This window comes from Notothenia coriiceps, unplaced genomic scaffold, assembly GCF_000735185.1.
Source record: "Notothenia coriiceps isolate Sejong01 unplaced genomic scaffold, NC01 NC01_scaffold00037244, whole genome shotgun sequence".
NCBI classification, from domain to species: domain Eukaryota; kingdom Metazoa; phylum Chordata; class Actinopteri; order Perciformes; family Nototheniidae; genus Notothenia; species Notothenia coriiceps.
Window position 1 is genome coordinate 12,717,708 of NW_011369945.1, and position 13,236 is coordinate 12,730,943.

Genomic DNA, 13,236 nt, shown 5'->3' on the forward strand with positions numbered 1-13,236 from the left:
GTCCAAGTTTCTCACCATGTATTGTGCATTTGAAATTGTATATTGTAGAGTGTTCAAATGTATTCAGTATTTTCTTTATATTGTCTATTTTTTAGATACTCTAGCGCTGTATGTCTTTTCTACTGTCATTTTGTAAATATGTGCTGTTAATGGTAATCTTTAGTTATTATTATATTTGTACAGTATCTTATTATATCTTTTAAGTATTTTTAAGTCATGTGTAATGCTTGACAACACTGCTGCAGTTATACAATACTTTCCAAATTTGGGATGAATAAAGTATCCATTTGTATATTGTGTAATATTAATACATTTGATAAATAAAAGGAGATAAAAACATACCTGAGCACTTAAATGCTTCTGCACGTGCACCAATATCTGCACATCTGGATCTTTCCCTGATGATGACAAAGAGGAGGAGGAGGAAGGCAGACTGTCCAAGGAGAGGGGTTTATGGAGTCCGTTACTGGGAGGCGGAGTTGCATTCTGTGCCTGAACACCCTCAGTACTGTAAAAGTCCTTTAACAGTCGTTTCCTCTGCAGACGAGCCAAGGCCTCTCCAGATGTGCTCCGGGACAACCCCTCTCTGAGTCTCTCCTGGTGCTGGATGATCTTGGCGGGCTGACCCGCCCACACGGTCAGGGGGAAGGAGTCCACAAAGGGTTGCGGCCGCCCCTTTCCCCCCCGGGTGCCTTCGTAGTCCACCCAGAACTGTGCAAAGTGCAACGCCCAAAAGTCCGCGGCGGCCGGCATCTTGAGGGCGTCCGTGCCCAACGTGGGCACCACCAGGCCCCGGTAGATGTCGTGCAGCCTGGTGTCTTGTTCGTGAGCGTGGCGCTGAAAGACCGGATGGAGGAGGGGTGAGGAAGAGGAGGAGCGAGGGAATGAGGAGAAAGAGGGGGAGAAGAAGGGCTCCTGTTCAAACGCCTGCAGCAGGGCCTCCAGGTGGGAGCGGGTGCAGTTCGCCGGGTGCCGGGTGTTCGTGGCCACCATTTCTGACGTCTGCACTGAGATAGAGCGAGGCAGATCGGGGGGACAGGAAGTGTCCTGATCGGTGGGGATCACCAGCTAAATAGAGAAGAACCGCTGTTAGCATAAGACCACGAGAATAGGGTGCAGGAATGAGTCCGCCTTTAGCTTAGTGGTTGTAAAACCATGCGACTATGATTTAGTTTGTTTATAGTGTAACGCTAGCTTTTTACTTCTGGTGATTGCATTAAAGAGTTTAAAATTGAGAAAAGTGGTGTGGTTGATTTTTTCCTTTTTCTGGCAATTCTACTGTCTACTAATATCTCCAAACCTTTATATGTTGTATACTGCAACAGAGCTTTCCTTTCTGCTCTATTAGAGAAATCTTCTTGGGGTTGGCCTATGAAAAATGATCCCTGCAACACTCTATACATTTCACACTTTAAACATAAACAAAAAGAGGTCTTGTGTCCATCCTACCTTCAGCATGAGGCCGTCCACCTTGATGTCCACATGCTCTTCAGGTTTCTGCGAGTCGCTGAGCTTGTAGATCTCCATGAACGCCTCCAGACTCTGCCTGAGGTCGAGGGTGAAAAGGTTGATCCACACCAGGCTGCGGGGATCCAGAACCAGCTGCAGGGCGTTCAGCTGGGCGTACAGGTTAGGACACGGGACTAGAGGAATGTAAGAAAGATATATCGTTAGTTACACATCTTTTTGAATCTTAGAGAAAGGAGGAATGAGGCATTTTCACACTGATTGGAACAAAAGCTCCACTTCATGCCAAAAAAAGCAAAACATCAAGTGTTGGTAACATTTTCCCTAATGGAGAGAATTTGTGAGAAATCCAAGAATGAATTGATTGGATGATTTTTCATTCAGAACACTGGGGCGAAAATCAATCAGACACTCAGCCAATGACTTCCCCACAGTGTAAAGAAGATGAATGGATCCAAAAGTAAGGAGGGTTAGGAAGTCTCAGCCAGAACGGTGGGATTGTAAAAACATCTACCAACACAGTTTATGAGACAGTAATAAAAAGGAATGTTTCTAAAATAAGATGCTAAAACACAGAAGTCTTACTCGGGTAGTCTTTTCCATCAGGGAAGTAGTACTCGGTGAACTCCACATGAATGGCTGGCATCTCTGGGGGAAGGTACAGGGACTTCTTATTGCAGGAGATCATGGTCTTGGGGCTGGAGCGGCGCTGGTCTGCTGTCGACACCTGCAATGCACAAGAAGTATCACTGAAAGTTAACAATGAAGATTTGTGTGGTCTACAGCTACTGTCCATCCACACTGGTAACCTTTCGCTAAATAATGCATAGCTGCTGCATGTTTGTTAACACTGAGCATACCCACTTCTGATGCATATCCGAAAACATAAAACGGGGACTATTGAAGTCCAAAAAATATAATTCTTCCACCCACTTTATTTGTCTCTGTTTGAGTGACGGTGTCTGTGTAGGAAAGAGAGGTAGATCTTAAGTATCAAATCAACTTCCTGGGCAGTGTTTTGCCAATATACAAATAGCGGCGGCACAATTAAACATTTTTTTTTAAATAGATGTTTGATTGTTTGATTTGTAGTATTTGTGTTACTGTATGTTCAATAAAGGTGTATTTTGCTAAATCTCTTGAGATATTGCCACTGTATGTACACAGAAACATATTGGCGGTGCGCACTTCGCATACATAACACTAAAAAATTACACGCGCTCCACGCTCACATTTTGCTAGGCCCGCGTGCCTTAGCGCCGCTGCTATGACTCCATCCTAGGGGAAACACTGCTGTGGTTATGTGATATGGGTTTTATAGGCATGTGAGTATGATCAGAGATTAGTTCTGAAATATTGCTAAAAAATAGCATGGAGATTATTTTTTGTTTTATTACTAAAGTTAGTGAGGAGGAGCCTCAGTGATTTGATACATGAAGGTGTGTCAGCGTATGCCTTTAGTGACCTGGTAGATGTTGAAGTCAGCCATCCTGAGAACAACGGAGCTGGACATCAGCTGGGTCTTGGGGCTTTGGGGGAGAGGAGGACTGAAGGCAGCGCTGGAAGAGGTGTTTATTTTACCTGGAGAGGGGAAAAAAGGACAAGGATGGATAAAGAGAGAAGAACAAACATGAAATCAGGGTGACGAAGAGGGAGACAAACAGAGCATCCACCCTAAAGGTGTGTATCACCGCACCCAGCTGTGCGCACACACACACACCGGGGTACCTGGCTCTAGGCACCAGCAGCACTGGGCCGGAGGCTGTGTGTGTGGGCTCCACTCTAGGAGTCCTTCATCTGCCTCCCTAAGCCCTACTCCTCCTCCTGCTCTCTCCTGACTTCCTAGAGGCCAATACACATCGTCCATAAGGGACGCTGGAGGACAGAAAACCCACAGGGATGATGTGCTGTGTGAGTGTGTGCCAGGAGATACAGAAAATATAACCACCCGGAGGTGTGTGTGTTTACCGTGCTGTGGGGAAGGGTGCGCGGGGGGAGGGCCCTGCTGATCTCGAACGGTGGTCTTTAACATCTCCACGTTGGAATTGAACTCATCGAGCAGACTGCGAGCCCAGCCCTCTCTGGTCTTTGTGGCCTCGCTGTAATGCATCCAGTGAACACAAGGGTCCCCTGAAGAGAGGGCGGAGAGAAGGACAAATAGAAGAGGTACATTTGTGAATATCTATGATTTTGAAACAAACTGAATATCCTAAGCTGCATCTTTCTGTCTTTTAATTTACACGTGCTAACTTGTTTTGGTAGTATTTATTCTACCTTTTTTTATCCTCTAATGCAATACAATCAACAAATATAGAAGGTTGAGTCTTTTATGTTATGTTTTAGAAACAGTCATTATACATTGGCTTACTAGAATATCGATTTTTTTTTAAAACAACAATCATCACATTTCAGGCACTTTTGCAGTGAGTTTGTAGAGAGCAAATTCAAGCGCACTCGAGCTGGTTTCTCCAAAATGACATACCCCACCTTTAATTCAAGGTGGTAATTCATACCTGCTCTGTGGAAAGGGTAGTAGTCCAAAGTGATGGAGCTGAAGGAAAGCTGCATTGCTCCACCTGTTATTCTCTTAGTGGCTACTGCACAGAAGAAAGAAAGACAGAAACAAGTCAGTTAAAGCTTTTCATTGAGAAAGCCAAGTGAATGAATGAGTTCGGACATTTCTGGACTTTTCTGTGCCCCTGGAATTATATATGTCACTGTCCCTGTGTATTTGCATGTGCATAAATATACACTATAATGTACAGTACATGTATATCAGTGCATGTGCTACCTTTGTCCTTAGCCTGGATGTCGTCGCAGATGTGCAGGTCGAGGTGTGTGATCTGCAGGTGGTGGGACGTCTCGCACACGTCATAGGCGCTGAACAGCTTGGCCATGGTGGCACCCTGGTCCGCTGCTGAGGACGCCTGCTGGGTGCGCACCTGCTGGGCTGAGGGGGGGGCTGAGGACACCTGGGGAACACAAAGAGACACAGAAACTAGGTTAGTGTTGAAGTTTTGCGGTGCAGAAGAATGTCAATCTGTAGTCAAACCTGGAAGGAAAGAAATGATTGAATTGACTTCAGGATATTTAGGATCATGTTCAGGGGCAGATAGATGGAGGATTTGCATCATAGGAGGTTTTTCTGTACGAACGTCTCCTGCTGCATGGGAAAAGGTGCTATAAAATGTGATTGTAAAGAAATGTTCCCCCAAGGATTGTTTTTTTCCGATGCTTGTAGCAGTGGTATTTGTGTTTTAAACGATGTCCCTGTATTGAGACCTATACTTAAAATTCGTATTTTGTATATGGGTGAATTTGGTTCTTACAACAGCTGAATCATGCAGTATTTCATTCTTCCAGCAGATGGCGTATCAGACCAAACTACAGATAACAAATGGACCACTGTATGTTTTATGTGATCTGTATAGCTGTGAATTTGTGTGGGCAATCAATATGTGCATTTTGACAGTGTTTGTGAGGCAACAATATAGGACAGACTGAAAGACACTGCCGGCAACAGAGAGGGAGGAAGATGGTGCAGGCAGATCTGACATCATTTCCATGGACACAAGGACAAACAATCAGACCGTGACTTGGCTTTTTCAGAGGGGGGGGGGGGGGGCATTAGGACCTGGACTGGGAGCAATGTTATCTCTATATGGGGATCAAAGTTCAAATCAAAGTTTATTTCTATTGCCCAATAACATAAACCACCTCAGTGGGCTTTACAGATTAACAAATGTAGATAACAGTGTTAACAGATAAATAACATTATAATAAAATAATAAAAACGCAGGATGAAATAGATAAAAATAATACAAGATAAAATACAACAAAACAAATACCATAACATGTAGGACTCAGGAGGACAAACATAAAGTCATCTGGAACCAGCTCTAACTATAGGCTTTATTAAAAAGGGAGGTCTGCAAAAAACTAAAATGTGGGATACTGTTTGCCTCCCCAATATAAACAGGAAGTTGGTTCCAGAGAAAAGGAGCTTGGTAGCTGAACGCTCGGACACATTATCTAGTTGTGTGGACTCTGGGCACTGCTAAAAGAGCTGCAGTCGGGAGCGTAAAGCCAGAGTAGTCCATTAGCCAGGTTATAGAGTCATATAGTGAACCCTGAAATGTTGAGTACCCCACAGTTTTATGTTACAAATGTATACACAGGTCTCCAGCATAGAGAAACTGCCTGATGCTAACTTGCATTTGTTGGGCAATATGCACAATTAGCATAATATGCGGTAATTAGCATTAAATAGCATATGCAGACAATAGCAAGCTTGGCTGATTTGGAACAATTTTGGTAAATTGAGGATGTGTCCATTTTTAGTCCCCTAAAAATTTATAAATCAACCCCAAAATTCATCAAAATAAGCTGGGTGTACAAATATGGCAACTTTCTGGTTGAAACTGCCTTCTCTTTTCCTGAAAATTTCATAAATTGATTCAACATCCTCAAAAACCACTCCAAAATTGTCCAAGCCATTTTCCAGCAATTCTATGCTAATTAAAGCAAATTATGTCAATTGTGAAAATGACCCTTACTACTGTATACCTTTCTAACATAAAACCTTGGGGTACTCAACATTTCCGGGTTCACACTGCTGGCAAGTAAGCTATAGAGGGGCAATAAGGGATTACAATATATTTGAGGTATGACGGTTCCTGGATGAAGTCACTGTGTTTGTTTAAAATATGTACTTGTTTGAGTCAGCCTTGTGTTTACCTGCTCTTCGGTGGCCATGCTCTTCCTCTGCTGCGCTGACTTCTCCATGGCCTCGCTCAGAGACTTGGCGTACTGCACCATGGCTTTGAGCTGGGAGTCGGTGAGCACCCAGAGCAGGTCGTCCAGGACGAGGATCAGCTTGGAGGCCACCACGTTACAGTCCTTAATCTGTAGCAGGAAGAGCAGTTAGTATAAACATGCATTATGCAGGTGGCAGAAGCCCGAGAGCTCCCACTAATGGAACATGTAGAAAAAAATCCCTTATTGTGTGACGTGTTTGTTTAATACCGTCGGGATGAATCAAATTGAACTGTACTAAGCTGAACTGACAGCACGTTTTGGAGAGAAAGGTTTGTGTTAAATGCTTTATTCAGCAGTTCTGAAAAGCCTGAGGAAAACCAATGGGGTTAATTGCTTTCGCAGAGCGCAAACAAAAAGGCCCTTATGTGTTTTTCTGCTGCATTATATTTAATTTCCAAAACTTAGTAGTGTCTTTTGTTTGAATTCACACTGATGAATTGCTGCTTTTTGCCCTGCAGCCTGTGAGGCCACACAGAGGGATTATTGTTCACAGTCAAAAAGGTTACTTAGAGCAGTTTGGGTTTTTAACATGATCAATCAAACTTTATAAAATTAATGATTGGGTGTCTGTGTGTGTGTGTGTGTGTGTGTGTGTGTGTGTGTGTGTGTGTGTGTGTGTGTGTGTGTGTGTGTGTGTGTGTGTGTCTGACCCGTCTCTTGAGAGTCACTCTGATCTTGGACTGGTTGGTGATGAGGCGGATGGGGGCGCTCAGCATCTCGTGCTCGGCGCTCTGGATGGCGTCCGCCTCGATGCGGATCATCTGCCAGCTGATCTCTTTAAACGTCAGGATCTGAACCAAACAGGTATGGCGTTACAAAAAATAAATACAAAACAACATCCTTTTAGACTTTCAGATAAGTGAGTAAATGAACACGGACCTCCCCCCTCTGAGGGTCCTGGATGCGGGTGAAGCGCAGGTCGCTGATGCTCCAGCTGGTGTTGACGCTGTAGACCTGCAGCTGCGAAAGCTCGAAGGAGGCGTTGAAGGCCTTGGCACTGATCCTGATGACAATGGAGTTGATGGACAGCGATATGCCCTCCACCACCTTTTCAGCAAAGCCATATTCACTGCAGAGTAGACAGACGGGTGGAGAGAGAGTTTGGTAAACAAGGTGATAAGTGGTGCCTAGCAACAGGGTGCACTACAGTACTCAATCACTAAGCTGTAAATGTGACACAATGACTTTTATGTATTATGTATGTTTAAATGTTATACATTTACAAGGCAGGGGATAACTTCACCTTCTTCCTTAATAGTTTTTATGGAGGTGTGCCAGTTCTGGTTGTCAGGATTAATGTGATGTAAAATCATTTCTAAATCTTGACAAGTTAAATATGGTTCAGTTCCAGATACCTGTGACTAAATGTTGTTAGCCTTTGCAGATACACTGTGATCTGTGAGTTGTAATGCACATGTGTTAATGATAAACTGGAGGCATACCATTTTTGAAATTGCACTTAAGTTTTGTCAAAAGATAGTTCATTAAATGTGAACATTTTCAGGATGTACTTTTTTGCACTAAAACAAAAAGGAAACCATTTGGAGTTGTCGTTATTTATAGGTTATAACGCTAAGATGTTACTGGTCTGGCCCACTTGAGATCAAATTAAGCTGTATGTGGCCCCTGAACTAAAATGAGTTTTAAAAACCCCTGATCTAGATCATAAACCTTACCTCTAATTATCATACGAATAAAACTGTTTCCAAATGTACTCAAACTTGTGTGAACCAAATCGTTATATAATCCAGGCAGGGAAAGGATGCTCTGAACCAAAGTGCAGATGGTGGAGGTACAAAGAGTTAACAGAAACATCAGCAGTGCTTACCTTTGTCCTGATGCTGTTGCTATGGGCGACGGGCCATTAGGAGGACGGGGCTCGTCGCAGGTGCTCATCTCCATCACCACTTTATCCAACGTCTGCAAGCAAGTCAGGATTAGCTTCTCAACCAACAGATGTCTTCGTAAAACAGTTTTCTTAGCTATTGATTCGGCAGTAGACCCATAAACCAATTTTTCTAGTAAATTGAACACTTTAATCACAGAGAACATCCACTTTAAACGTGGATATTCAGAGTATTAATGGGAATACCACTCTCTTCCATTGCTTAGTCATTCATTCATTAGTCATTTTTTGTTTTTTGGTTGTGGGAGGTGTATTGTGTCATAACAATAAGATTTGTAGTAAAGTTCAATTGATAAAAAAGGGTGTTGCAGCCTGTTTAGCCGTTTCCCCTGGAGATGTTGAGTCCTCCTGGATGTTGTTTACTGATACGCAAGTGCCCGCAAGATAAAACCTTGAAGTATTTTGCCTTTATTCTCACATTGATCAAAGTCGTGACACAGCAGGCCTCTCTTCTCCGTGCGTGCCACCTTTAGGCAGTATTTGTATAATATTTCCTTGCCTTTGTTGGTGGAGTGATAACATTGTGTTCTTCAGGAGGGTGACTAACAGCAAAGTGCTATTGTCATCCATTAAATATGCTGCCCACTGTGTGGTTGTGATTAAACGCTTAATCTCTTTCAAATAGTGTGGTGATAGTTTTGTGTTCCCCTGATATGTTTGTTGCAATATCTTATAAAATACATCAATACAGATTGCCAAGCCCGACATGTTGCGAAACACCAGGTGTCGGGAGTATATATATGAGGACTGAGGACCAGACGCAGTAATCAGGTTTTGTGTCAACGAGTAAAAATGGAGCACATATTCCTCTTGTTGTTGTCGGTTTCTACAGGTCTGTGCGCTGGGAATTACAGCCACCTGGGGACCGGGGGCAGCATGGCCATCTGTCAGCCCGACACCTGCGCCTTGCTCAGCGAGGTGGCTGCCATGAGGGAGAGGCTGACAGCCGCCACGGAGACACAGAGCAGCCTCCAGCAAAACCTGGGGAACATGATGCAGCAGATGGCCACCGTCCAAGCCAACCTGAATGCCTACAAAACCCAGGCGGAGGATCTCATAAAGATAAACCTGGCTCAGGACGAGAAGCTGAAAGCGCTGGCGGACGCTTCTTCTGCAGTCACGGCAAAGATAGCTTTCACCGCCGCTCTGGGAAGCACAGCTGGTCCGGTGGAGAAGGACATGCCGCTGAAGTATCAGAGAATCCTCTCCAACATCGGCAGTGGGTACAACCCCGCCACGGGCATCTTCACCGCCATGGTCCGGGGGATGTACTACTTCAGCTACACCATGTACAACAACAACTCCGGGCAGCCCAACTCTGTGCTGTCCCTGATGATGAACACTCAGAAGATCGTGTCCACCTGGGACACAGAAGGCGAGGACAGCCACGACAGCGCCACCAACGCGGCGGTGGTGCAGCTGGAGGCCGGAGACAGCGTGTTCGTGCAGCTCTACGCAAACAGAGTCCTCTACGACGACGGCTACTACTTCAACACCTTCAGTGGCTTCCTGCTCTTCACCTTGTGATTGTTTTGATGGACGATAAGTAAATGATGTAACAGGACAGGTGGCTAATTTGTCCAAATACAGTACATTGTAAAATCTTGTTTGTAAATCTAATTTTGGATGATTTGATGACCATACATGTAGAAAGAAAAAAGTTCTCATGACCAGTTTTAAATGTGTGTAGTGGTTGAAACTTACCAAAGAGATTGGGTGAGTCTTCAACTTTGTCCATGGTATCTGTGAATGAAAACAGAGTGGCTCAGCCTCTCAGCCGTATTCTGACCCGTACAGCAGGCATGGGACCTTTGTGCTCTGAAACGGATAAGCTAAAATACCATTTAATGGGATGTAAAATTGAATAAATGCAACCACATTGTACAGAATTAAATCATGAGAAAACAGCAGACAAGGTGCAGTAAATCGGAGATGAAGGAAAAAGAGAAATCAATGAGACCAGACTTAGTGGCACTTCCATTAATCCTCAGCCTCATGATTCCTGGCCATGTCAAATTATATAGCAGGAGAGATGAAATGCTTATGTTCACTCGCAGAGTTTTCTACAAAGCGACTCGTTCTTTGAGAAGTCATGAATCAAGAATCAAAGATTTGCTGCTGTAATTGAATTAGAGTCACATTATATTCAGCTTGCCTCTGTTGTAGAAATGCTAGGAGGTGCTAGTAGGGCTGTTAACTTAAGCCTGTCACTTTGAGACATCACTGCAGAACCATTTATATATGTATTTATGAATCATCAATAAAGCAACTATTCATTTATATGTGTGACTGTCTTTTTGCAACAGGAGGACAAAAGAACACAACGAGGTGAGGAAGTGGGATTGAAATCTGTTCTCCTTTGTAAAATGTTGCTACCAGTTTATCAGTTAACACTGTAATGCGCTTTCCACTGCAGCCAGGCAGTACCACGGGTTTCAATTTAACAGCTTCACAGCTCACTGAGAAATCTGATGCTGTGAGGATGAGGGTATTATAGTTCTCAACACACTGGCAATGACACAGCAAGTATGTTGAGTAGAGATATCTCACAGCAGTAAACGTTAAGAGAAAGAGAGAAAAATGACAAAATGGAGATTAAACAAAGTGACAGATTTGTATAGGTTGAGAACAGATTTAGGAAAGTACAGAGAAAAAAAATATGAATTGGAGGAGGAAAATAAAAGGTGGAACGTTGACTAAAAAAGTCCAGTGACGAAGCAAATGACTGTACGCTGCGTCATTCCCCGTTTCCAGGGTGTGTCAGTGTTATGCTCCCATACATGGAAATGGGCTAAGACCACATTGGGTGCATCAGAGAGTCTGTGCGAGTGCGAGTGCGTGTGCGTGTGCGTGTGCGTGTGCGTGCGTGTGTTTAAAGAGTAATTAAAAGTGTACCTGACAGGTGTTAACTTGAATCTACACGTTGGCTTGATAAAAAAAAAAAATCAGCCTGTCTGAATATATAAACACAATATGTTTTGCAATTTCCTGGGTTTATTTAATTTAGGCCTGAAATAAAACTATGTTAAATCGATGTGTACATTATTTTAAAGATAAAACAAATCGTATCGTTGTTCATCAGTTGTAATATTTCCCTTCGAGGGATAAAGCTTGAATGGGATGTAAAGTTTGACTGAAAAATGCCTATTTGCTTTCTGGCAGCAATTAAGATAAGACTGATACCACATAAAGCTACTGCCGGAAGCTTAGAGGAAACACTAGAATTAGGGGGGAAACACATACACATTTTTTTCAGGTTTAAATAAAATAAACATTTCACAAAGGGTTACTTGCCAGGCTATCTCTTATCTATCAGCAGTTGCTAGGCAACGAGCAAAGAAAGTTACTGCGTCTTTCCAAGAAAAATATATAAAATGTTATGTAGTGAGCTTTGGAGGTACGGGTTGGTACATTTGAACAGGGACAGGTTAGCTGTTTAGTTTCCAGTCTTTATGCTAAGCTAACAAACTGTAGCTTCATATTTATGTTAAAGTGGTATCAATATTACATTCCCCTAGCTGCCACAAAGCACATTTCATTTGTTTTTTATTGTTTTGCTTTTGTTTTAGGTTGAAGTTGCATTACCTATTTACCCATTACCCGGTTTGTTCTGGTCTCTATTGGTCATTTGTCTTCTAAATGCTCTTTACTCTCGTGTGTGTATTCGTGACACTGTATTTGTATGCACTTCTCCTGTAATTGCTATATCACAAAAGAAACAAAAAAAGACGGCAAAGAATTGTCAAACTATCCCTTTAAGAATCCTTAAACTCAACACATGACAGGTTCCTCACCCTGATGGCGGCCTTGTTGCACTCGACGCGGTTAATGGCGAGCCAGGTGGGCAGGTCCAGCAGGCTCTGCAGAACCTCCTCGTCCAGCTCCAGGTTGGTCATCTGGCCCTCCCCCTTCAGCGTGCTCAGGTTGATCTTGTCCGGCGACAGGTTCTTAGCAAACCTAGGAGACGCAGACGAGAAGAAGTGCAGCTTTGAGCCTGGGACTATTTATAGATACAGGTTCTTGGCAAGCACCATGACGGCGAAACAAACCCCAACTGTTAGACTTGATGTTCTGGAGGGGAACAGAGAGGGGCCTGTCCAAAGCAACTCAAACAAAAATTCCAGGCAATAACTATTAATCACAGGCAAATTATACTTAAGAACGAAACCCACATATTTTTAATAGCACACTCAAAATGAGCCTTTCATGTAAGGTTATACATTGCTGTTAAAGACATGATACGAGACAACGACACAAACTACAAGTACAGTGGGGCAAAAAAGTATTTAGTCAGCCACCAATTGTGCAAGTTCTCCCACTTAAAAAGATGAGAGGCCTGTCATTTTCATCCTAGGTATACCTCAAATATGAGAGACAGAGTGAGAAAAAAAAAAAATCCAGAAAATCACATTGTCTGATTTTTAAAGAATTTATTTGCAAATTATGGTGGAAAATAAGTATTTGGTTAATAACAAAAGTTCATCTCAATACTTTGTTATATACCCTTTGTTGGCAATGACAGAGGTCAAACGTTTTCTGTAAGTCTTCACAAGGTTTTCACACTGTTGCTGGTATTTTGGCCCATTCCTCCATGCAGATCTCCTCTAGAGCAGTGATGTTTTGGGGCTGTCGCTGGGCAACACAGACTTTCAACTCCCTCCAAAGATTTTCTATGGGGTTGAGATCTGGAGACTGGCTAGGCCACTCCAGGACCTTGAAATGCTTCTTACGAAGCCACTCCTTCGTTGCCCGGGCGGTGTGTTTGGGATCATTGTCATGCTGAAAGACCCAGCCACGTTTCATCTTCAATGCCCTTGCTGATGGAAGGAGGTTGTCACTCAAAATCTCACGATACATGGCCCCATTCATTCTTTCCTTTACACGGATCAGTCGTCCTGGTCCCTTTGCAGAAAAACAGCCCCAAAGCATGATGTTTCCACCCCCATGTTCACAGTAGGTATGGTGTTCTTTGGATGCAACTCAGCATTCTTTCTCCTCCAAACACTCTGTTGAGTTTTTACAAAAAGTTTATTTTGGTTTCATCT

General features: G+C 43.2%; 3 protein-coding genes across 8 annotated transcripts in view; 1 reads left to right on the forward strand and 2 right to left on the reverse strand.

The window, feature by feature from the left end:
- LOC104965314 (protein kinase C beta type-like) overlaps window positions 1-13,236 on the forward strand; it is a 469,227-nt gene that overhangs the window by 266,174 nt on the left and 189,817 nt on the right. The gene's annotated exons all lie outside the window — the stretch shown is intronic.
- lmo3 (LIM domain only 3) overlaps window positions 1-13,236 on the reverse strand; it is a 224,206-nt gene that overhangs the window by 144,280 nt on the left and 66,690 nt on the right. The gene's annotated exons all lie outside the window — the stretch shown is intronic.
- The window catches only part of bltp3b (bridge-like lipid transfer protein family member 3B), a 33,379-nt gene that overhangs the window by 11,369 nt on the left and 8,774 nt on the right, over window positions 1-13,236 (reverse strand). For both annotated transcript variants that reach the window (XM_010793558.1, XM_010793559.1), the window contains exons 2-14: window positions 11,986-12,148; window positions 9,896-9,934; window positions 8,114-8,205; window positions 7,165-7,354; window positions 6,936-7,076; window positions 6,205-6,372; window positions 4,259-4,439; window positions 3,981-4,064; window positions 3,436-3,597; window positions 2,933-3,048; window positions 2,053-2,194; window positions 1,450-1,643; window positions 343-1,068 (exon numbers count right to left, since the gene is read on the reverse strand). In XM_010793558.1, the coding sequence (XP_010791860.1) occupies window positions 343-1,068; window positions 1,450-1,643; window positions 2,053-2,194; window positions 2,933-3,048; window positions 3,436-3,597; window positions 3,981-4,064; window positions 4,259-4,439; window positions 6,205-6,372; window positions 6,936-7,076; window positions 7,165-7,354; window positions 8,114-8,205; window positions 9,896-9,934; window positions 11,986-12,148 (2,398 nt within the window). The remainder of the gene's footprint in view (window positions 1-342; window positions 1,069-1,449; window positions 1,644-2,052; window positions 2,195-2,932; window positions 3,049-3,435; window positions 3,598-3,980; window positions 4,065-4,258; window positions 4,440-6,204; window positions 6,373-6,935; window positions 7,077-7,164; window positions 7,355-8,113; window positions 8,206-9,895; window positions 9,935-11,985; window positions 12,149-13,236) is intronic.